The following is a 25,379-nucleotide window of genomic DNA, read 5'->3' as shown; positions in this document are numbered from 1 at the left end:
ATACTTGTCCCTTCCCAGTCCCCACAATGATCTCATGTTTCACAGAAGGTAAATATCCACACAGGAAATTGACACTGGTTTCATATCACTTTGCCCAGCTCTTTGGAGCATGCATGGATGTCATGGTGGCCCCTTTCCCAGGACACAGGCACTATCACTGGAACACTAAATGCATGCTCAGAAAAGCCCTGGTAGCAAAATTCCTTGCAATGGCTTAGCCTATTGAGCCTTGGGTGGCTCTGCATATTAGACCCATGCTGCTTCCCTTTTTCCTACTTAAATAATATGTGATAGAGAGCTGGTTTATACATTACATTTTTATCAAGAACTCTGCTCAAAATGCCCTCCATGTGATTCCATATCCCTGCTGTTGACCATGTAAAACACATCCTAGCTGTGGCTGGTGTGAAGATGCCCCGTTTCAATGCATTAGCACAATGTAGTGACCAGCTCTGCACCTCAAGGCGGAGTAAGCATGGAGGCCAGTTCAAGTAGTCTCTTTATGATAAGAATAACAGGCCCCCAGAGCATTGCTGTTCAGCAGCTGCCCCCATCTGTGATTTGGGGGTGGGGGGCCGCCAGGGGAGGGCTAGCCTTTCCCTCTTCAGCTGTGACCCCTGCCCCAAATCATCCCCTGCACAGCAATTAGACTTTAAAAGCCTAATTGCTGGGGGGGGGGGGGCAGGCCTGAGAAAGGAGGTCATGGGCCTCTATTGGTATTAATTGCATGGTAATTAGCCTTTAAAAAGCCTCCATTGGAGACTTTTTCAAAACCCAGTTTTTACACAGGGGAGCCCTGGAGTGTGTGCAGAGCATTCCCTGTGTAGCTGTCTCCCCCCGCCCCTGCCCCAATATCCCACCCACCCCCAGTTATAGAAGCTCTTAAAATCCTCTGTTAGACGCAATGGAGGTTTTTTAAAAGCCTGACTCCTGGGGCGGGCGGGGGGGGGGGGGGCTACAGGGGAGACCACAGGCTGGATGGAGAAGCCCTGCAGGCTGTATCTGGACTGCAGGCCTGAGGTTCCTGGTCCCTAATTTAAAGATATCCTGCCTCAGGACTCTCCTATCTAAACTGAAACCTATAGTTTTTAAAGCACGAACACAGGCAAAAGCCAGAAGGCAAGCAGCCCAAGATTTACCCCTAGCCCACTAAAAGAGAACGGAAGGGAGAGGGGAAAATATCTCCCCTAGACACCCCAGAGACCGCTTCTAAATGGTGGATGAAGCTGTCAAACACCTCACTTTGCTAACGTAACAGCCGCAGGCTACATTATCTACATCCTGCACACCTTGCTTCCAGTGCTGCATGCAGTGCAGACAATCTGCCCTGAAATCGCATTAAGACTGTATGTTATTTTTCACCTAAATGCAACTGGGTCAAAGACATTCACATCATCCAGACACTCTGGATGGCGCTTGACCAGCTCTGGAAAAATAATTTTAAATTTCTAGACTGCACAGAGCTGAATATATATTTCAAATTTCTAGGGAAAGGATTGGATGTTAGGTCCCTCGGTAATCAGGTATCTGGGATTTTTCCAGCCCTGCTTGACCATTTTACCTATGAAAGGGCCATGCTGTCTTTTCAGGACTACCATTTTCATTAGTAGCAGGTGTGCCACTTCAGCCCTTTCCTCCATCATTCCGAACAAAGAAGTCGCTTTTACAGAGCTATTTAGCAACCAAGCATGCAAGCCTGAAAGGGTTAGACAGGCATGCATTCCAAGGGGAGAGAGGATTTCAGTAAACGCTGCATCGTTGATGAAGGGGGAAAGGATTCTACAGTACAGAAAGCATCTGATTTGATCATTTTGGAGCTCAAAAGAAAAGAGGAGTGTAATGTAAAGGTAGATTTCTGCTTCCTTTTCTTCTACTACTTAGCCAGTCTAAAGGGCAACCATGTTTGTTATATCCATTTCTCTTTCTTGAGATGTTTCTACCCTTAGTTCAAAGGGGTTTCAGATTTATTTTTATGTAAATGCCTTTCACTTGCTGTCTAAGACAACAACTCAAGGAATGACATGCTGTCTGCTGACTCAGAGACTACAGTTTTCTCCGTTTTTTCTAAGTGCTGGAACCATATGCTGTTTTTCCATTTAATTCTTGCATTTGAAGTGGCAGCATTAAAACCGATGAGCCTAACCAGGTGGCTGTAGTGACCAGGAGTGCTTCTGAAGCAGCTTTCCCGAAGAAAACTGACCTAGCCACAGTCATTCATGTTTTAGTAACCTCTAGACTGGCCTAGTATAATGTATCTGGGAAGGTTTAACTGTTCCAAAATGCAGCTGCCTGATGGTTGTCTGGGGCTGGCCAGGTGAAGCATGCAACTCCAGTCCTATTTGGTCTTCAGTGATTACACATTTACTTCTGGCTCAATTCAAGGTGCTCCTTCTTACCTTTAAAGCTCTAAACAATTTGAGGCCTAGGTAACTTAAGGACCACCTTTCCCATATGTGCTTCCCATGCACTCCTGCACCAAGTTCTCCCACCAGTTGAGGTGAGGCAGGTGGGGATGAGGAGCACGAACATTTCCCCAAAGCGAGGTCTGTGCAGCTTCATCATTATATGCCCTCTGCCAGCTGTTCAAGACCTGGTTATTCCATGAGGCTTTTGGGACTGGTTGAGCATGTGATTCTGAGCTGCTAAGAAAGGCAAGGGCCTGCTAATTCTCTGAATGCCCACTGTTTTATTGCTTTCTTGCTATTATGTTGTTGTCTTGATTATTTTTGTATTTTTATGCTGTTAGCTACTGTGAGTTCCTATCCGGACAGACAATGGAACATGTTTAATAATAAATAATTAAATTCTGTACCTAAATGAGGAGAGATGGATCCCCTATCAGAGCAGCTCTATATGCTTGGTTATAATCAGGTATAAAAGGTCCCCTAGTTCCAATTCTACACATGGAGTCTAGAGGTGTAAAATTTCCAGAACTTTTGAGGCCATGGAAAACTGTTTTTTCCCCCAGGGGATTTCAGAAAAATTGGAAATTTGGGAAAAATTGAAAAATAAGCAATATTTATATTTTTAGCACTCTTTGCAGATCTAAAGTCACTTTGCTGCTTTAAGACAGCCTTCCCCAACCTGGTGCCCTCCAGATATTTTGGACTTCAGCTCCCATCAGTCTCCGGCAGCATGGTCAATGGTCAGGAATGCTAGGCGCTATAGTCCAAAACATTCAGAGGGCACCAGATTGGGGAGGGCTGCTTTAGGAACATAAAGCAGCGTTTCTGTTCCTAAAGGTATTTTATGTATAACTTAGTTTGCTCATAAAAATATCATTATATTTTAAAACTTTTAAAAGTAAACTCAGTAAATTTGTAATTATTGCCTGAATAGATTAGAACTACATTAAATGACTGCTACAGCATCAGAAACACAGGACTCTATAGAAGAAAAATGAAGCTGTCAGGAATCCACATTTGCTGTCAAGAATACACAATGGTGACTCTACTCACATGTTGGGAAACTGAAAATGAATGTCTATCAGTAAAATATACTTTAGATCATAATTTTAATAAGGAATGAAAGAACCAGCTTTCATTCCTTATTTGTTAGGGAGTCAGGAGAACAAAGGCACGCCCGCTCAGGCAACGTTGGATGTAAGCCATTTTCTCCAGCTTCTCTAGCTTTCCCCTCAAAGTGAGGGATAAGAGAGGGAGACTCACCTCATCTATCTGGATAGGAATCATTAGTTTAAATCTTACCATCCTATGACACCATTTCCATTTTTTCACAGCCAAGGGCCAGCTATACTGGGCAAGGAATTATAGATGATATTGCAATGCAAAACTGGAGGTTACCAGAATAATTACAAAACACCATGGAAAAATCTAGAGCCTTAGACTGTAATATGGCAGAACTAAGGTTTGGCTGCTCAGCCACAGTTTTGGCAATGGTGCTCTGCACTCACATAAGCACCTGTTTATCTTGATGGAGCACTGCAGAAGTAGCTTCTCTCATACCTGTTGCAGAGGCAATCTGTCAAACAACAAGGCTCTAGCAAAAGAGGCCTAATGAGTCTGCTTTAGAAGAGAGGTTGCATGCACCTATGATGCATTTGCTTCCTAATAATAAGTTTGGCTCCCCCTCTGGATGGACTCAAACAGATATTATTCATTCCATGAACAGACACCTGAGAATTCAATCAGGCACGATTCAATATGGCCAGAAAAACGGGGTCCTCTTAGGGCCAAGCCTAGACATGACGGCAGCAGACCCACTGATTTAAATCCACATCTTCCCCATTCAGGTATAAAGTGGGGTTGGGGTCCAACGCTTTGAGCAAAAGGGCTGTGCAGGTCAGAGGCTCTAAGCCCTTCTGCTGCTTGCGGCTTACCTACCATCGCCCAGAGTGGCTGGGGGACCGGCCAAATGGGCGATTAATAAATTTAATAAATAAAATGGTCCATCCCCACCCCCACCGCCGATGCTTTTCCCATCAGCAGAGCTCCAATAGTGGAAGAGAACTCAGCTGGGTGAAAGGCGCTTGGGGTGGGGAACGAAAGTCTTCAGGGAGGTAAGCTGCTGGGGAGCGTTTAGTTTCCCTCACTCATGCATGACCCATTTATTCTGAGGTCAGGTCCTCATCCCCACCCCCACTTTATATGTGATCAGGACAGACCCAGATTTAAACAGACTAACAGGTCTGTTAAGTATCATATCACATTTGAGCATTTTATTCATGGAATTGTCTTGACTGAGAAAACTACCCAGAAGAATATTTGAACTTCAGAACTTCATGAGTTGACACTCCTTTCTCAGAATGGTTAATATGTGTAGCAGCCCAAGGAGACTGAAGGGGCTTAAACTGATAATATAAACGTTTTCACAAGCAATAGACTCTGTAACAGAACTGGGCAAGGTGAAATGGGCAAAGTTTGGGTCTGTAGTAGTTTGCGGGAAAAGAAATGCAAAAGAACTTCACTAGCACTGTGCTGCCATAGAAACAGAATGGGTAAATTCCTGACTGAGCCAAAGTGAATGGGTTGAGAACCCCTTTTCATGACCAGCCCAGGCCCAGTAGCCCCACAGGCTATCATATAATGGGTGACTGTGCATGCTGAGCTTTAGTGCTTCTCCACATTTGGCTGACTCTGTCCAAGGCAAGCTAAAACTCAAGGCACGTGGAGTTCTGCATATGCTATCACCGAGCACAAGATGGAAGCTGTTTCTTCATTAAAAGGGAGCCCTTAGAAGAGCTATCAGTCTGGTGCTGCTTGTCAGTCACACAAACAATTTTATTACGGTGAACTCCATACGCACACCATGAGCTCAGCTTCTAATCAGAACTGTACTAATAAAGAGAATGACGCATTCTTAGAAAGTATTTTTGTTTGGTTGCTCTAACAGCCTTACCCAAAGCCATATGGCAAGGCCCTGTGCTGGAGGAATATCACATATGTACTATAAAGACAAAAAGGGCTGTTCATCAATTATGGGCCTCGCTGCTGAGCTTGCAATTACGTAAAGGAGCCAGCTGTGGACGCCAAGTTCCTACCTGTTTCTCAGTCATGGCATAGAGGTACTGGAGATCAGGGCTGAGCACCAAGTCCCGTAGGATGGAGCTGCCTTCGTGGGCCACAACATTCTCATACTGCAATGCTGAACGTCCAATGGGATTGGCAGGGTCCACCAGGATCTGAAAGAAGAGTTGACAGTGTTAACATTTGCTGTTATGATTTCTTGCACAATTATGATGGGTGACACTTGTTAAGTGGAAAAGAAATAATGTGCCACTTCTATGCCAGAAGTTAACTGGGTTGGGGGGGGGGAGGCAAAGTAGCCACAGAAAAAGAGAAGCCTCTGAAGACTTTTAAGCATATCTGATTTGTAGTCCTTACCTTGACAAGACAGCCCATGGAGAATGTCCAAGAACACCATACCAAGAGCCTGTTTTTGGCTGCCACAGTGCAGAAGCAGAGAAGGAAATTAAAAGTCCAGAAAGATTTCTCTAGCAGAAGTCTGTCCTTTATTTGTTTTTGTAGCTGTTAATGGTCAACGTTATCTGGTCAGTCAGCAAGAGCCCCCTCCAGTCCCCTTGCCATTTTAATCCTTATCCGGGTTGCCATTTCTTTACCCTTCCATTAATCAAAGCACTCCTTGGAACGATATTAAGTAAAGGAACAGCTCCACCTGCTTTCTATTTCAAATAAAGCTACATTATGCACTTCAATGCACATTAATGCTCTTCAGTTAAATCTAATGAACTTTAAATGAAGCAGGGGACTGCTGGATAATGTGTTAATAGCTCCAGAGAAAGTGCAAGTGGCTGGTAAGGGGAGCTCAGAGAGTTATTGGCAGCCACTGCCGAGAAAAAGAGAGAGGAGACACACTGAGCTCCTTTAACTGGGGTGAGCTTTCCACTACATTTACGTATCTCTATAGTGGGGGAGAGGTAGAGACAGAGTGGCTGCTAAAGGTATTTAATCTACTGAGAACTTAATCCCACCTCATGCACAACCACAGAAAAATCATCAGGGCCATTCACAAATAATTGTATGCACAAAGGCAATTTGTACCTCTTCCTCTTTGACCACTCATCATAGCCTAACTTTGCCAGGGGGTCATTCTAAGCAATCTTTCACTCATCTCAGCATTTCAGTATTTCCCCTCTCCATACACTTCCAGGACAGGTATCATGATGACTCCATTGATAAACATTTTAATGCTGAACCTAAGCTTTGTTTTGATCAGCTTTCCTCACATGCCAAACTTTCCAACAACCCAATAATTGTGCTGCTCTTGAAATGCTCTCTGATGTGTCACGAAGGTGGAGAACTTAAGAACTTGCAGTCTGACACAGTTTCCTATGCATCAGTGATATGATGCCTTCAATGTAAAGGGATACATATTGGGAGCCAGTGGAGGATTTACACACACTATCACTTCCGTATTACAATAAAGGACCCATGTGTTTTGCTACAAACTGTGCTTCAGAGGAGAGGGTCAAACAACACCTTTGTTCTAGGCATAGCAGGGATAAAGCAAATGCTCTAATCCCATTATCACTCACAGTGACAATAAAGCTTATCCTAAAAACCCTGCTTTCACTACAGAGGCCATAACAGCATTAAAAGGCACCACTGGGTCATAGTCAACCAATGGCAGAGAGGAAAATACAACAGGGTTGATTCTCTTAATTCAGCTACCTAGCTGTTTATCATGAGTCATCTCCAGCTATTTGCCCAGAAAGTCTCTTTCTTTCTGCTGTGATCCTGCTTTCTGCTTGTGGCACACTTACGGTCCAATTCATATAAGCTGAACTGTGGGGGAAACTGTTGGTAACCTGCTCCTGTCCCATAGCAGAGAACTGGACGCAGAGGCTTTTTGGCCCTTTCTAATTATATGACACATCCAGTTAAAGTGATGATGTACCACTTTAACTGAATACTCCAGAATGTGCAACTATCTGGGACCTTTAAAGAAGTGGCATCTCATCAGTGACAGGGAGGATGGTCAAAGGGTCACTGCTAGCTTTAACACACACAAATTGTGAATATGGAGAGATGTTTTTCTCCCACTCCCATAATAATACACTCCAGGGTAATCCAATGAAGCTGAGTAGTGGAAGGTTCAGGATAGAAAAAAAGAAATACTTCTTCACACAACACGTAGTGAAACTATAGAATGAATTTGCTACTATGAGATGTAGTGATGGCTGCAAACTTGGATGTCTTTAAAAGGGGATTAGACAAATGCATGGAGAATAAGTTTGTCAATAGCTATTATTCATGATGGCTATATATTACTTCCAGTAGCAGCAGCAGTATGCCTCTGAATGCCAGTTGTTGGGGGACACAAGTTGGAGGGTGCTGTTAGGCCCAACTTTCTAACACACTCGGGCAACCCAACACTGGACACAAAGAACAGAACCACTCTTTATTGAAGCAAATCAGGTTACACAGATCAGCTTTCCAGAGCTCACAGCAGAGCTTACAGCATCTATAGACCCCAATAAGTCAAATAGCCTAGGCAGAGGCTATCAGCACATTGCTTTGTTCAAGAGAATAGCTTTGTTCCAAGGGTAGGATCCACACACAGTCAAAGTCAGAGTTTTAACGATATAGGATTCAAGGCAGACAAGAGTTCACGATAAGTCCAGGCAAGAAAGTATTCTGGGCAATTAAGACATTGTTCCCAACAAAGGCTCTTCAGTTTCTGCACCGACTTAAACACAGGGTAGGGGCTGCTAAAGCTCCCCTTTTGGTGATCTATCCTAAAAGAGGAATCAGGCTCGTATGTGAGCACTAGTATAGAGATTGGGCCTAGCACCTCTGCAGAAGCACCCCAAAAAGATGTGGGAGCTGATTCAGAGTGAGATGGGGAGGAGGAATGGGGTTGTTGAACCACCAAATTTGCAAGAGATCAGTGAGAGTAACAGTAACAGAGAGGAATTTGTCTAGATGCAGGCTAATCAGTTGGACAGTAGCCAGCCAGGGCCCTCTCCACCATAGGAATGCAAGGTCTTAACGAGGAGGAGGAGTTAAGAGTAAGAGATCCAAGAATTAGAAATCAGATCAGGAGGGAGGAGCAACTCTAGGTCATGAGGTATTCTAAAAGGCTGGCAGCCCAGGAGAGGTCCCTCTCGGAAGACCCACCCTGAAGGGGGGGACTTAGAGAGCCCCTCAGGTTGCAAAAAGATGCTGGTGGCAGTTTCATTACAGCTTTCTACCTTAGTGCACTAACCAAAGATAGTTACCTGTAGTCTAATTAATACTTATTATGCAAAGCTGAATAGAGAACTTAGTTCCACATTACTGTTTGTGGATTCCAATTGTAACCTGAAGAACTGCTGATCTGGCTGTAGCTTGCATAATAAAAGCAAATAACTATAAAATTGTCCTCATTGTTGACTACAAAAGAGACCAAAAGATTGGCACTTGACACTACATCTAAGAGGGTGTCCCTGTTTCCCCTTTTCAGTTGACACCATAACCTGGGAGAAACCCCCTCCTCCGCAGAATCTTCCTCCTGCTTGGTAGTCACAATCTCAAGCTATAAATCAGAGGCCTCAGTCAAGCATGAATCTTGCAGCTGGAGCTGATAGGAGTATCGCCCTCCTTCAGCCTGCAATCAGATGGGAAGCTAGGCAAAGCTGAGCTCCCAGGCCCCAAGCTTCCCACAACTGGACTGGGTTCTACATCATCCTGCTCAAACTCTGATTCACACTCTGCCTCCAAAGCAATAGGGCCCACAGCAGTGCTTGGGCTAGGGCCAACAGTGCTATTGCATTCATGTGCTGCTCGTGGGCCTTCATGAGTATGTGGTTCACCACTGTGGAAGCAGGATGCTGGACTAGATAGGCTTTTGGTCTGATTCAGCAGGACTCTTCTTATTATGTTCACACATTTCTAGAAGAACCCCCACCTCACCCCTAGCAAAGCTCCAGAAGGAATAAGGGGATAACCAATCTGAGTATATTAGACTCCCAGTGAATTCCACCATTGTCTTCTGCACCTGGAAATGAAGCTGCTTTGCCAGTCACTCTGACTTTTGGTAAAGTGCAGAAGGTGGCAGTAAGACAGGGAATTCCTCATTCTGCCTTCCTCACACTATGGGCCAGTTGAATGACAGCCACAGCCATCGCTTAAATAAGCTGGCGGCCACTTTGAATATTCAAGCTGGTGGTCACCATGCCATGGCTTATCGTAACGTTCAACCTGGCAAGAGTGGGCTGTTGGCACGTTTAACAAACCACCCACAACCCTAAAACAGCCCATTATTTGAATATTCAAAATGGCCACCAACATGCACCACATCACACCAAAGCTTAAATAAACCACAATGGGCTGTAGCGATCATGCAAACTGAGTCTATATCTCACATCAAAGATATCCACAGCATTACAGAAAGCAATGTCTATAAACCTGAAGAGGAACCAGGAACTCGGGACCCCTGCAAACTCTCATGGAAAGCAAGGCTTTCCACCCAAATCTCCCACAGGCAGCAATAGCTCTTCATTCAATTTGACTTTACCATCCCTGCAGCTCCCACTTCTTTGTGAATTTCTCACCAACATGGTGAAACACTTAACTGATTAGGAAGGAATGCACAGAGAGCCAGTGGCTACTACAGTGACGCTGCTAGGGCTGGACCTCTGGGCACAGGTCTTGGCCCTGCAGTGTGGCCACACCCCAAACAGCACCCCATCAGATTTCCCAGAATGCCTCTAGGCTTCACACACATATGGCTATTTGGAGCTTTGCTCTGCAGTAGTCAGCATGCCCACCCTGCCAAAACCTTTTAACCTGAAGTATGTAACCTGAAGAACTTTTAAAGAAGAAAAGAAAAATGTTGCACTGCTTCTGCCACCTGATAAGCTGGGGGGGGGGGGGTTCAGGAAGGAATTGAACAGGTTCCTTCCTGTCAAAAGCTTTTATAGAGATTGTTACATGTACTGCCTCCACTGAGAAAAAGAAAAAAAAAAAAGGAGACATTCACTAAGGGAACGAATGGGTCCCTTTTTCTTTCTTTAAGTGTGGGTGGGACTGCACAAGTGACTAGATTGGTGTGGGGGGGGGGAAGCACTGGTGCAGCTCCTCCCCCAAGGGCATCTTGCCAGGGCTCCCCCAGACCTGGCAGAACACTAGGGTTACTATATACTACCTCCAGGATCAGAGGTAGCATGCCTCTGAATGGGAACAAGAGCAGGAGAAGGCTATAGCCCTCATGTCCTACTTGTGGGCTTCCTAGAGACCACTGTGGGAAACAGGACCAGGACTAGACAGGCCTTTGGTCTAATTCAGCAAGGCTCTTCTTATGTTCTATTCTCCACTGGTTGTTCTAATACCAGGAAGACAGAGGACACACACCTAAGTGACATATGCGGAGACATATGAAATACATGTCTAGGCTATCTTATCTATCTATCTATCTATCTATCTATCTATCTATTTATTTAAAATATTTATACACCACCCTTCATTACCAAATCACAGGGCAGTGTACAAAATTCATTAAAATAACAAAAATACAAAGATAAAAACAGAAAAATATTATAAGCTAGGCATTAAAATCAAGAAATGCCTGGGTAAAGAGATGACTTAATGGAACACAGTAATTCATTTTGTTAGCCTCAAGTTCTACTAGCATTATTTTATCACTGGGATCCAAACAACCCACAAACAAAGCATGGACCCTCCCACTCTAGCCCTCCAATAAAGGCCCACAGCGTGTGCTACAGCTTCATTTCCCCAGTTGCAATAAATAGACTCCATCCATCCATTTGCATACTTTCCAATCAGGCAAAGGAAGTGGGGCTTAGGAGGCAGGATCCTGGCGTGTGCCTGATTAGCATGGAAATGTATACGGCTCACAAACAAACCAGAGCCCGTTTAATTAGAGCGGCGCCTTTGATTCACCGCCAACACTCAGCGCACACCAGCCCCAGATTATTTTTAGTCGGTTTTACAAAACAAGTGTATTTGATTAAGAGAGACACCCCTGAGCTAAGAAAGGCTGATCGGCAGAGGCAGAGCCGGCCCCCTGCAGGGAACAGGGCTTGGGCCTGTGGTGAAGGTGTCCAGGAATGCAGGTGTGATCGTGAGGAGCCCTCACATGCAGCCTAACAGCTGTACCGCTAAACACATACTGGAATGTGGGTCTGCAGCTGCTCGTTTCCTCCTGCAAGCCCTGCAGTGCTCTCCCTAAAACTGCTGTTCTCAAACTTACCTCACTCCATTGATGGACTTAACCCCTACATGATGAAAATCACTCTCACACACACATACAGCCTCCACCTATAAGTTCCTTGCTGCCAACAGTAACCTCCTATCCTTCCTGGTCTTCTTTGCCTCAATTTACCATCCCAGTCAACTTAGCAGCCTCTAAAATGTGTGAGGCAGGCATACCTCCTTCATTCACTGCATATACATCATACAAACATAATGAAGGGAGCCACAATTGACCCCCCCGCAACTCCTTGCTGCATGTTTCCATTGTGTAGACAGAGTGAAAAGAAGCCTTATTGTCTTCTCACATACTGCAGGATAGAAGCAGGCATATGCTCCATTTTAAACGCATGACTCCATTGTAACATGTGATGCAGCCTTTAAGTAAACCTGAAATCCAAGGCCTTGACAGGGGAGTGTGCATTGATTCTGCAAGCTCTTTCTCCTGCATATCAAATATAGGTCATTACAAGAGTCTGTAACCCCCTGCTGGTCAATTATTTCTATTTGAATGCTAAAAGCTTTGTCAATAGGCCACTATCTGAAGTTACTAGAATATCTGCATTAGTAATCAACCTCGCTTTGTACATACAACTGAGATTCATCTATTTATTTCTTTTAGCTTTTCCAAAAGCTCTGTGCCAGTAACATGAAATTAAGACTTATACAAACTGGACAATATAAAAATGGATAAAACTAACATCAACACCCGTGTGAAACATCCATCCAACTCCCACAACTCAAAACCAACCCAAACATAAAGCCTTACAAAGTCAACATATTTTTATTTTTATTTAAAATAACTTTATTTAAAATAACTTTTTATTTAAATATTACTTTTCTATTAACCAGGTTCCAAGTTTTCGGAAGGCACCAAGGGGAATGGTGTTCCAAAGTCACAGGAACACACCCAGAATGTCTCCCTGCATGCTTGGGGCACAGAGATTGGGGACCTCCCCTTAGCCCATTGAAAAAGAGCATAAAACATGAGGCCAGATTCTTAAGGTGCAATTCGTCCCAAGCCTGTGCCCATAACAAGATCATAACTGGCCAAGGTCAGCTATTGAGCTTCATTTGAACCCAGTTCTCCTTAGGACTCTTCCACTCTAGGAAGAATCCGCTCTATCCAATAAGCTGCTCTAAATGTTGTATAGTGCTATAAACCCAATAGTTAGCTAAAAAGATATTATCATACTTATTTTATACTTGTTATCTGGGGCTGTAATTTTCTCATTCACAGTTACAAGAAGTAGAATATGTACTCTTCCTTTTGCCCATGCCATAGTTCCCCACAGGCTGCACTGCCTTGACGAATGCACCCTTCCAGTCCTTTTATGGGCCATACTCATAGCCCAATCAATATATTCTTACCCTACTTTTAAAATCGATCTGTGGGTGTGTTAGTCATTCCAGCAGTAACATTTAACTACCAGGGCAATTCTACAATTATATTAATCCACCAAGTAGTGCTGGGGAAGAGAATGAGATATTTAATAGCAAAACATAAAGCCACTGTAACTGCTTCACCGAAGCAGCTATCAGAGCCAGTGTGATACAGTAGATAGCATGTTGCGCTTGGACCAGGGGGCCCTGGGTTCGAATCGTTGCTCTGCTATGAAGCTTATTGACCAAGCGTGTAGTCTGGCAGTCCTCCTAAACTCTGCACTAACCAGAGAAGCCCAGGTGGCTCAGTGTCCAGCAGTGTGTTTTACCAACATTGACTGGTATGCCAGCTGTGGCCCTATCTGGAGAGAATGGACCTTGCCTCGGTTATCCATGCACTACGAACATCCAGACTGGACTACTGTACTGTGCTGTATGAAGGTGCTTTTGAAGATGGTCCAAAAACTTCACAGAATATGGCTGCCTGAGTATTGGTGGGGGTGAGGCGATTCAATCATATAATGCCTATACTGCACCAGCTGCACTGGTTACTGGCATATTTCCAAGTTCAATTTAAAGTGCTGGTTTTGGCCTTTAAAATCTTAAACACTTTGGGACCAAATTACTTGAAGGACTTCCTTCACTCATATTAACCTGCCCACTCTTTAAGATCAGCAAGCAAGGGTCTTCTCATTTGCCCACTTGTGAGAGCAGTTCGACAGCGTCCACATGAGAGAGGGCCTTTTCTGCAGTAGCCCCACACCTCTGGAATAAATTGCCATCGGGGGTCCAACAGGCCCCAAGGCCCAGAAAACTTACTACTTTACTCTGGCCTTCCCCTGATTATGTGTTATCAGACTGGGTTGACGCTGCAGTTGTCTGTTGTAAGGTTTATTTTATGCTGGTGTTTGATGGTTTTAGAACGTGTGCTGCTCTTGCTGGTTTTGTTGTATTTTTATGGTTTTTATTGCTGCATCAGTTTTTATTATGTGTTTTATTGTTGCACACCGACTTGGGAGGGCTACTGACTTAAAAGGTGGCCGATGGATGGATGGATGGATGGATGGATGGGTGACCTTAGGCAAGTCACTCTCTCTCAGCCTAAACTTCCTCAGAGGGCTGTGGTGAGGATACAGTGAGATGACCCCATGTATGCCACACTGAACTCCTTGTTGGGGGTGGGGCGGAACACAAATATGGTTGATGTGCTTTGATTTGAAATGTGCCAGACATCGCGGAAACAGACGTTATTCTCAAGCTTAGGAAACGTCTTCTGTAGGAAAAGGAAGTACTCACTGCCAGCTTAGGCTGCAATCCTGAACACACTGACTAGCAAGTAAACCTCATTAAACACAGTGGGACATATGTCCAAGGAAACATGCATAGGATTGCTCCGTAAGAGACGTGTTATGTTATTCCATGGGTGCCCAACCTGTTGCAGAGGTGGCAAAGTAACAGCAGCTTGTGGTATATCTGAATAGGAGCAGGAGAGCCTGGCTGTCCCCCAAGGTCAGGCCTACACTCCTGCCTGCCTCTCCTGTGCTGTGCTGTGCTGATGCCTGCTCTCTAGCTCAGGAGGATACAAAGCTACCTCTGAGAACAGGTGGAGGCTGCAAATGTACCATAATGTTCACTAGAAAAGCAATACTCCAGATTTGGACTTGACTTGTGGTGCACATGCCAAAAAGACTGGTCATTACTGTGACATTCAGATTTATCATTAGGGGAACAAAGGCAACAACTGTGAAGGCAAGGGGTGGATTTTACTGCAGAGCCCTGGGATGTTTAGAGACACATGTTGATGAGAGAAAGAGCACCTTTAAGAATAATTACTTTCATGTCAAGTTTACAATAGCCAAGAAAGCTGGAAGCTGAAGAACACAACAGGACAAGAAAAGGAACCTTCCAACACATGCTATCAGATGCTTGTTTACCATGTTGAGTACTGTGTCCAGTTCTGGGTGCCACACTTTAAGAAAGATGCAGACAAGCTGGAGAGGGTTCAGGGGAGGGCAACAAAGATGATCAGGGGATTGGAAACAAAGCCCTATGAGGAGAGACTGAAAGAACTGGGCCTTGAGAAGAGAAGACTGAGGGGAGATATGATAGCACTCTTCAAGTCCTTGAAAGGTTGTCTGAGAGAAGAAGGCCAGCATCTCTTCTCGATCATCCCAGAGTGCAGGACACGGAGTAATGGGCTCAAGTTACAGGAAGCCAGATTCTGGCTGAACATCAGGAAAAACGTCCCGACTGTTAGAGCCATATGACAATAGAACCAGTGACCTAGGGTGGTAGTGGGCTGTCCCACACTGGAGGCATTCAAGACGAGGCTAGACAGCCATCTGTCAGGTATGCTGTGACATGGATTCCTGCTGTCAAGGGCTCCTTGGCGGCCTCTTTCAGTCTAATCCAGTAGCCAAGTCCAGACACAGACAAAGGGATTCTTTTCAAAGCTTTATTCCTTTTTTACAACTTAACAACTCTACTATTAGCAACTAGCTATGAGCAGCAGAGTATCTATGCCCTCAGTTGGAACAGCTGGTTCCCGTTTGAAGGAGAATCACTGGCAGACCCTGAACTTATGGGCTAGGGAGAGTCCCTCCCCTTTTCCCTTGGATCCTCTGGGCGCAACCATTGCTTGCGCACCAACCGAGCACTACGCCTCCTTTCCGCACCCTCCATTTGGCGCCGCTCCCTGCGTTGGCGTCACACGTCCAGCAAACCCTCTTTCCGTGCCCTCTCACTCCCGGGACCGCTATCTTTGTCAGGAATGCCAGTGGGAGGAATTTCTGCCAGCTGTTGGCCCTGGGAAAGATGAGCCCGCTCCTCTCCCAGGAGCAGCTGCTCCACCTCAGAATCAAAACTACTTTGGGATTCTATGGGCTCAGTGTCCACCCTGACATCATCCCCGCTCCCATGAGGCCCCCCTCCTGCTCCTCCCCTGGGGCCCGGGTACAGCTGGTGGAAGCACCTCAGCAGCAACGGAGCATGCACATTTTCTGCAGGTTCCCAGGATCGCTCATCAGGCCCGCACCCCTTCCAGTCCACCAGATATTGCAGGTGGCCGTGAGAAAGGCGGGAGTCCAGAATCTCCGTGACCTCAAACTCCTCCTCCCCCTCCACCAGCACAGGCGGTGGGGGGAAGCCGACTGAGCGATGAGGGTCGCCAGAAACCAGGGGGGACAGCAAGGACCGATGAAAAACAGGATGGATCTTCATGGAGGGGGGGAGAGCCACGCGAAAAGCAACAGGGTTAATCTGAGCCGTAATCTGGAAAGGCCCTGTGCGGCTAGGCGCGAGCTTCCTTGCGGGGGAGTGAGAGGGGAGGTATTGGGTGGACAACCAAACCCAGTCCCCTGGTTGCAGAGACGGACTCGGCTGGTGCCGTCGGTCCGCAGAGGCCTTGTAGGCTGTCTTGGCTTGCTCGAGGGAGTCCCGTAAGAGGTGGTGTACCGCTCTCAACTCCTCTAAAAGGTCATGGGCTGCTGGCACTGAAGAGGGAGCTAGGGTGGACGGGAAAGCTTTGGGGTGGTAACCAAAATTGGCAAAAAATGGAGCATTGTTATAAGCAAATTCTGCGAGAGGCAGCAAGGAAAACCAGTCATCTTGCTGGTAATTGACATAACAGCGCAAATATTGCTCCAGAGTCACATTGGTGCGCTCGGTCTGACAGTCTGTCTGTGGATGGTGGGCGGAGGAAAGACGGAGCTTCACATGGAGCAACCCAAGTCGCTCCCTCCAGAAATGGGTAGTGAATTGGGCCCCCCTATCCAAAATGAGACCCTCGGGCCATCTGTGGAGCCGGAAAACATGCTCCAAGAACAGCTCTGCCATCTCCCTGGCTGTGGGCAACCCAGAGCAGGGGATGAATTGGGCCATCTTAGAAAACAAATCCACCACCACCAGAATAGTGGTCTTACCATGTGAGTGAGGCAAGTCAGTGATGAAGTCAAGGGAGAGCAGTTTCCAAGGTCCTGAGGGGGTAGGCAGGGGGTGAAGCAAGCCTGTGGGCTTGCCTGAGGGGGCCTTCACCTGCTGGCAGGTTGGGCCGGGGGCAACATAGGTCTTGATGTCCTGACACACACAAGGCCACCAAAAATCCCTCGTCACTCCGTGCAGGGACTTGGTGACGCCAAAATGCCCAGCTGTGGGGGAGTCGTGGCACTGATGGAGGACCTTCTCGTGGAGGGGTCTAGAAGGCACATAGACCCGTCTGGAATGGTAAAGCAGGCCACCTCTCAAAGAGAAGGGGGTAGAGTGGGGGGGCAGAGGCTAGCCCCAATTCCTCTACTTTTGTGCGAACAAAAGCATCCTGAGCCTGTGCAGAGAGAAGGAGCTCCTCCCAAGAATGAGGCACCACAGCTGCCGCCAGGCTTTGGGGGGGAAGAATCAGAGGGGGGGATCTTCCTCACCCCTTGGCTGGAGGTCAGGCTTACGAGAAAGAGCATCCGCTTGTAGGTTGTCGGAGGCCTTCACATGGCAAATCTTAACGTGGAACCGAGAAAAAAAAAGGGACCACCTAATCTGCCTCTGGTTTAAGGCACGGGCTGTCTGAAGATGTTCGAGGTTGCGATGGTTGGTTCTAACTTCGACTGGGTGCTGTGCCCCCTCCAGGAGATGACGCCAGGTCTCCAAAGCAGACTTGATGGCCAACAGTTCCTTCTCCCAGATGGTATAATTCCTCTCAGACATGTTCAGCTTCCTGGAGTGGTAGGCGCAGGCTTGCAACCCGCCGCCCTCCCGATCTGGCTGAAAGAGCACCGCCCCCACCGCAAAGTCAGAGGCATCAGTTTGCACTACAAAAGGCTTCCTGGGGTCGGGATGTAACAGGATCGGCTCAGAACTGAAAAGCCTCTTAAGTTCCTCGAAAGCCTGTTGGGCCGATGCCATCCAATGAAAAGGAGATTTCTTGCCCTTAAGGAGGTCCGTGAGAGGAGAAGGCAGCCGAGCAAAACTGGGCAGGATCTTTCTGTAAAAATTAGCAAAGCCCAGAAAACGTTGCAAGTCCTTCTTGGTGGATGGAGCCTGCCAGGAGAGGACAGCCTGGTCTTTTGCAGGATCCATCCTGATACCGTCAGGCAAGATAATGTAGCCAAGAAAGTCCAAAGAGGTTAGATCAAACGCACATTTCTCCAGCTTGGCATAAAGATGGTTCTCACGGAGGCGCTGGAGGATGGCGGAGACATGATGTTGATGGGCATGGGGGTCCTCAGAAAATATAAATAAATCATCGAGATACACAATGAGGAAAGAGTCCAAATAGTCCCAGAAGATGGCATTCATAAAACATGAAAACATGTGGGGGGGGGCACAGGCGAGCCCAAATGGCATCACTAGGTATTCATACACTCCGTACCGGGTCCCGAAAGAGGTCTTCCACTCATCCCCCTCCCGGATGTGAATGAGATTGTAGGCAGCACGCAGGTCCAACTTTGTGAAAATCTTGGCTCGCCCCAGGCGCTCCAGCATCTCAGGTATGAGGGGGAGGGGGTACTTGTCAGGGATGGAGACTGAATTTAGATTTCTGAAATCGTGCACCGGGCGGAGCTCTCCAGATCGTTTGGCCACAAAGAAGGTAGGAGCGCAGGCGGGGGAGGACGACGGGTGAATGAAGCTGCATTTGAGATTCTTGTCCAAAAACTCCCGCAGAGCTCGAAGTTCCAGCTCCGACATTGAATACAGCCGGCCAGCGGGGATGGTCGCCCCCGGAATGAGGTTAATGGCACAGTCAAAAGGGCGGGGGGGGGGGAGCCAGTCAGCCTCCTTCTTGTCAAACACATCCCGAAAAGCTGCATACTTCTCTGGGAGGATAATGGTAGCTGAAGGACTGCCAGAAGCAGACAAGGAGGGGGACGAAAGGGTTAAGGCCTGGGCTGGGACTGACGCCTCCTCCGGGAGGCAATGCTCCCGGCAGTAGGGAGACGCAAACTCCACTTGCTGAAGTCCCCAAGAAATCTGAGGGCTGTGCTTAGAGAGCCAGGAAACACCCAGCACGATTAGGTATAAGGAAACCTTGGCTAAATGAAACTGAATCTGCTCAACGTGGGACTGGGCACGCAGAGTGAGCGGAACTGTAATACGGGTCACTGCGCCTGAAGAGAGAGGACGCCCATCGATGGTCTCCACTGCGAAGGGGGCAGGAAAGGGCAGGGTAGGAATCTTGTGGAAGAGGGCGAAGGTCTCATCCATGAAACTGGTCGTAGCCCCCAAGTCCACTAAAGCTAGGGCCTCCACCTCAGAATCAGAACTACTCTGGGATTCTGTGGGCTCAGTGTCCACCCTGATACCTGCACTGAGCAAGGGGCTGGACTCGATGGTCTTATAGGCCCCTTCCAACCCTACTATTCTATGATTCTGTGTATGTAGTTGCAGCACCTGAGGAGCAAGCAGTATGTCTCTCCAGCATAGTCACCATTATCTCACCATTTTACACAATCCTATGATTCCCACAAAATTTCCTTGACTGGCCATGTTGATTCTTACTTGCTACAGGCAATGAGTGAGTGGCTACATGCAGGTCTGCAATCCTAGTAACCTTCTTCCAGTAATTACATTACTCTAGGCGTATTAGTACGAATGAGTGCTTTACATGTGCACTTGAACATGTGGTGGAGATCATCATGCACGGAAAAAAACAGAAGACCCGATATGGTAAATGCACCCACAAAGCTGCCCCTGTGCTAACTGGTTATTCTCAAGGAGTCACGTTATGTAAAATCCATGCAGAAGAGAGAGCGAAAGTGTTGTGAACAGCTGTACATGCTTTTGCCACACTTCCTATTTGCTGTCATCCAGGCATTCATGGAGAAGTGAACACACCTGCCAAAATGTGTTAACAGTTTGGGTCTCTTTTCTATGGTCCCAGATTGCATTCTGGTATCTCTCTCAGAAATTCATATGGAGTGTAGGGAAATGCTTTTAGTTGCAAGCTGAGGAAACAGGGATCCTAAGGAAAGGGAAGAGTGAGAACTTCATTGCATATGAGAAGAAAATGGATTAAAAGAAACACAACAGCTTTTCATCGCAGAAGAAAAGGATGAGATGGAATAAATGGCTTACAGACTACAACTCTCCAAGGTTAGGGCAGGACAGCTGAAACATAACATTTTCCAGATCCTTTTTTGCAATTAAACAGTTAAAATACACTGGAGCTACCTGTGCAGGCATAATTTCTATGACGACTCTTCCATATCCCATTTCTTGCCAGGTATAGGAAGGCAGAGGCATAAGATGTGCAGAAGGATGCCTGTAAATCAGAACAATCCTATCAAGAAGTGACTTTCTTCCTGCCTATCATTTCCTCCTTCCACCCAAAGGAATAAACATTTACCAAAAAAAGCCTCTTATTAACCTTTCTCCTCATCCTGAAGCTGGTAATTACTCAAATACTAATAATTACTCTAGCTAATTTCTCATTGAGAATTCTGCTCTCACTCCACCAGTCTCAAAAAAGCCAGTCGCAGCATTGTGTTGGTATATTCAGAATGGAACCTTAAAATATAATGTAAATGGCCTGTGGACTAATTTCAAATCATCTGTCTGTCTGTCTGTCTAATATTGGTAGAGAATATACAGCCATAGAGTAACAAAAAGAAAAGGCTTCTCTGGAGCAATACAAACAGATTGTTTGGGTCATACAGGCAAGGCCTTTCCATCATGCCCTGCATCTGGCTTGGTTCGACACAGGAGTGCCCAACAGAAAGACAAGACAGAAAGCAACAGTTAGATTTAAGACTAAATGCCATAAACTTCAGTGCATCCAACTATTTTAGTAGTAGTAGTAGTAGTAGTAGTAGTAACAATAATAGACATTTATGTTTTTAGACTGTGTTCAAAACACATAATTGGGAACCAGCCCATTGTTTCTAGGCCCCATCTACATGGCACCGCTTTTACCCCCCACCCCGTCACAACTGCACAGCATTGCAGCTTCAAATTAGCTTCTGCTACGATACACTCACGATTTACCGTGTGCTTCCCTAACAGACTCCACCAGGCCCTTTTTTTGCCATTATACTTTAATGCGCAGCTGTGCAGTCCCGTGAGCTGTTTTGTATTTTAGGGGTTCTGTTGTGTCTTTCTGCCCCTTGTTAGGTTAAAAAGAGAGTGCTCTGTGACTCTTCATTTCCACACCATCAGTTTGTCAGTTCCCCAGCCTGAGACTCTCACGATGGTTTGCGTGAGCAATATGTGCCTACCCATCGCTCCAAAATGGTGGCTGGAGCGAAGCTGATCCTCCCCCAAGACACCTCACCCTCCCGGCCCTCGGTCACTGGGTCCAAAACAACCATTGCGAAGGTATGAAGCTGCAAAAACGTGCAAAGGTATGATTAAATAAATGAAAACGCCTCTCTGTACTTCTGTAACTGCGCAGCTGAGAAGAGATGGGGGAGTAAAGGGGCGTCACAGAGTGATGCAAGCACTACGCATGCCTACAACACGCCCACCACAATATGCGAAGTCAGTTTGGGGAAGGGACAGATGGCTCGCAACCGCGAGGCACCCACAGCAAATGAAAAACATCGCAGCAAAACGCCTCCTTGGAAATCCTCGTTTTCCGGGAGAAAACCACGGATGGCTGCGAAGTGGCAACTGTGTCATCTGGCCCGAGGGACCTCAACTCACAGGCACCCCGGAGTAAAACACTCGTGTAGATGGTGCCTAAACAAACATAAGAATAGCCACGCTGGATCAGACCAAGGATCCATCTAGTCCAGCATTCTGTTCACACAGTGGCCAACCAGCTGTCGACTGGGAACCCACAAGCAGGGCATGAGCGCAACAGCACCCTCCTACCCATGTTCCCCAGCAACAGGTGTACAGAGCCTCACTGCCTCTGGTACTGGAGGCAGCGCATAGCCATCAGGAGTAGTAGCCATTGGCAGCCGAACCCCCTTTTAAGGCCATCCAAATTGGTGGCCATCCTGTGGTAGCAAATTCCATAGTTTAACTGTGTGCTGTGTGAAGAAGTACTTCCTTTTATCTGTCCTGAATCTCCCACCAATCAGCTTCATAGGATGACCCTGGGTTCTAGTATTTTGAGAGAGGGAGAGAAATGTCCACATTCTCCACACCATGCATAATTTTGTAGACCTCTATCATGTCTCCCCTTACTCTCCTTTTTTCCTAGCTAAGCTATTTTTCAAACCTATTTTGTTTTTCCAAAACAAAAATAATTACCTACTTCAGGTTTCCCCAACCTGGTGCCCTCCAAATGTTTTAGACTACAACTTCCATCAGTTCCAGCCAACATGGCCAATTGTCAGGGATAATGGGAATTGTAGGCCAAAATATCTGGAGGAACCTAAGTTAGGGAAGGCTGACCTACCTTATGCACATTGCTCAATGGCTACTAGTCATCATGATGGCTATATATACTGACTCCAGGATCAGGGCCAGCATGCCTCTAAATATAGTTGCTGGGGAGCAGAAGCAGAAAGGTGCTATTGCTCTCATGTCCTGCTTGTGGGCTTCCTTCCCATAGGCATCTGGCTGGCCACAGTGGGAAATGGAATGCTGGACTTGATTGGCCTTTGGCCTGATCCAGCAGGGATCTTCTTATGAACCACAAACCAACATCTGCAGAGACCACAACATGATTACATAGCCCAGACATAGTTAAACTACTCCAAAGTTTGCCCAGCATACTGATATATATCACTCAATATCTCTACAGGGGAGCAGACCATAAAATGGAGTCCTGGGTAGCCAAAAGTAGGAACAAAGGGGAAGCCTGGCCTTACCACAAAGCAACATAAAACAGTCAGTTCAGGCAGCAGATTCCAAAGAGGATGCCATTTTCCTCCTTCTCATATCTATTTTGTGCCATTAAAAAAGAAAAAAAAAGCTCCAGCTTTTTAAAACGTCCCCCCCGCCCCCGCTGTCTATTCCCAGTGCAGCCTAACACCAGCTATTAGCTGTAGAGGGGGAAACAATATGAGTGCCTGAACATTCTTCCCTTCATGTCAATTAACAATGCTGGATAAATGGGAAAAAGGTTAAACCGCCCAACCCGCACTGTTGCCCCGATTCAAACCTCATTGCTGCTTTTTGCAAAAGAAAAAGAAGTCGAGAGATTGAAGCGCACATCTCCTGCATCATATTTAGTTTGAGCCTAAGGGTGGCACTGAAAAGAAGTGTGATCAAGGAAGGTAAGAACTTGGGTAAAAGTTGCAGGTGTTGCTTAGACTAAGGTTGTGGGTTTCATTTTGCTAGAAGCAATGAAAAAGTGAAAGTTGCCTTCTTGCAAATGCACACTCAGTTGTCTTAAGCAGCAACTTATGAGAATCCTCCGTGATTTATGAAGCATAGCTATGGCCCAAACTTAAGCGGTGGCTTTGCCAGCTATATTAAAATGTTCCGCTATTCCTCTGTGATCCTAATCACAGTCACATAAAGTAACATTAAATTCAATATGACTTATCCCAAGTAATATATTGTTTGTTTAAATATTTACATGCTGCATTCTCTGTCATTCACATGACACTCAAGAGTGGATTACAACAAACATAAAAGCATTACAACTCAACAATAAAATAATAAGAGCTGTATAATAAATAGTAATAAAACAACCAGCCAAAACCTCTATGTTAAAAATACAAATTCGCCTGTAGCTTTCTGAAGAGTCAAGGGTTTAACTTAAGAGTTGAAAAACCTTCAGGGAAGGGACCTGAGTCACCCCACTATGTAGAGCACTCCGTAATGTGGGTGCCACTATAGAGGAATTATGCATGCTTACAACTGAACATTTTACAGCCAGAATTTAAGTAGTATTCTGTGGCTTATTTTTTGTGGGATAAAAGGTCAGAAACAGTCTAACAAATAAGAGTTTTCTCCCAATCCAGCTTCCTTGGCATGTTGCCACCTGACATAAAATTAGCACAGCTGGCAAAGTACATTAAACAACTATGAAGGCTAGAAACTTAATCTTTTTAAAGTGAACACAGAGAATCTGAGGATTCAGTCTTTACAAACAACTGACTCCATGCTGTGCAGTGCAACAGCAACAATGTAGATTTCTAGACCCTAATTATAAAGGCAAAACATTGATTATTACAAAAATCATCAAAAGCTGATCACACAATCAAGACCATGTTGTATTTTTAGCATAGATGCATATTATACAAGCTATAAACATAATGTTTGGTGTCTGGTAAAGCATGCATGTTATAGACAGGTACACATTTTAGAAAGCTGGGAATGGCTGACATTTCCCAGTGGTGGTGAAAACCCATATGCCAACACCACATACTGGGTGAAGCAATCCCAAAGAAGGGACAGTAGTTGTGACAAAACAAATGACCAAGGCTGCAATCCTATACCCACTTACCTGGGAGTACGCCCCACTGACTTACTTCTGAGGAGGTATTTATTTATTTATATACCATTCAATAATAAAAATTATTATAATAAATAATAAGACAAAAATATACAACAGAATACAACCAGTAGTAGCATAAGTTCAGATGTAAAATCAGCAGCGCGGAACATCATTACAAAAAATGTTTGAAGCACTAAAAAAAATTAAGATTAAAAGTTTAAGATTAAAAAAGCATGGGAAAATAGGAAGGTCATCACCTGGTGCTGAAAAAAACCACAACACAAATGCAAAGTGAGACTCTCTGGGGATGAAATTCCACAACCAGAGGCTTGCTCCCCCCCACCCCCGCATTCCTGAGCCAGAACACTTGTTTCTTCGCTGCTATTAGTGAACTTTGCACTGTCTGCTGAGAGGGGGGGAAAGCCCTTCCCTTCTCCAAGCGATCCTGATGCAGAGACTGCTGCTTCCTCACTGGTAATAGCAGCAGGGAGGAAGAAGAGATCTGTTCCCCACCCTCCAACTGATGGGTGGGGTACCCCAGGGTTTCAGTGGGCCACCCAGAGAATGACTAGTTAGGGCTGCATGCAGCCTGCAGGCCATATGTGAACTATAGCAACTAAACAAATGGACTTACTTTACCAAGAGAAGAAAGGCCTCTCATGGGCTGGTATCTACACTTGTTGCTGCAAACAGCCAAAGGCTAGAAGCCAATTTGTCCCAAATGGATAGGTGAATCACAGTCAGGAAATACTGTTCCTGACTGTTCCTTGAGTTGCTTAACTTCAAACTTTACCAACTCTTATTTATTGCTTGCTCCTTTTGCCTTATGATTCTGCATTAATACCATTTCAAGTCAGAGGCATCCTTTAGGCTTGCAATGAATCTAGGAGTCAGTTTTATCAAATAAGTGACTAGCTTATAGTTCTAGTCAAGGTGTCTATCCCAATAAAATAATCAAGTTAAGGAAGATGGAGCAGCTGAAAGCACCATTGCTAAAATCTTCC

At 45.8% G+C, this 25,379-nt stretch overlaps 1 protein-coding gene across 2 annotated transcripts in view; it reads right to left on the bottom strand.

The window, feature by feature from the left end:
• PLXNA1 (plexin A1) overlaps positions 1-25,379 on the bottom strand; it is a 395,495-nt gene that overhangs the window by 179,715 nt on the left and 190,401 nt on the right. For both annotated transcript variants that reach the window (XM_084840187.1, XM_084840188.1), the window contains exon 4: positions 5,501-5,641. In XM_084840187.1, coding sequence (XP_084696313.1) covers positions 5,501-5,641 — 141 coding nt within the window. The remainder of the gene's footprint in view (positions 1-5,500; positions 5,642-25,379) is intronic.

The sequence above is a fragment of the Heloderma suspectum genome, chromosome 2, assembly GCF_057233095.1.
Source record: "Heloderma suspectum isolate Gila_16-S chromosome 2, 16-S_ref, whole genome shotgun sequence".
NCBI lineage: Eukaryota > Metazoa > Chordata > Lepidosauria > Squamata > Helodermatidae > Heloderma > Heloderma suspectum.
This window is presented reverse-complemented; position numbering and strand designations above follow the sequence as displayed.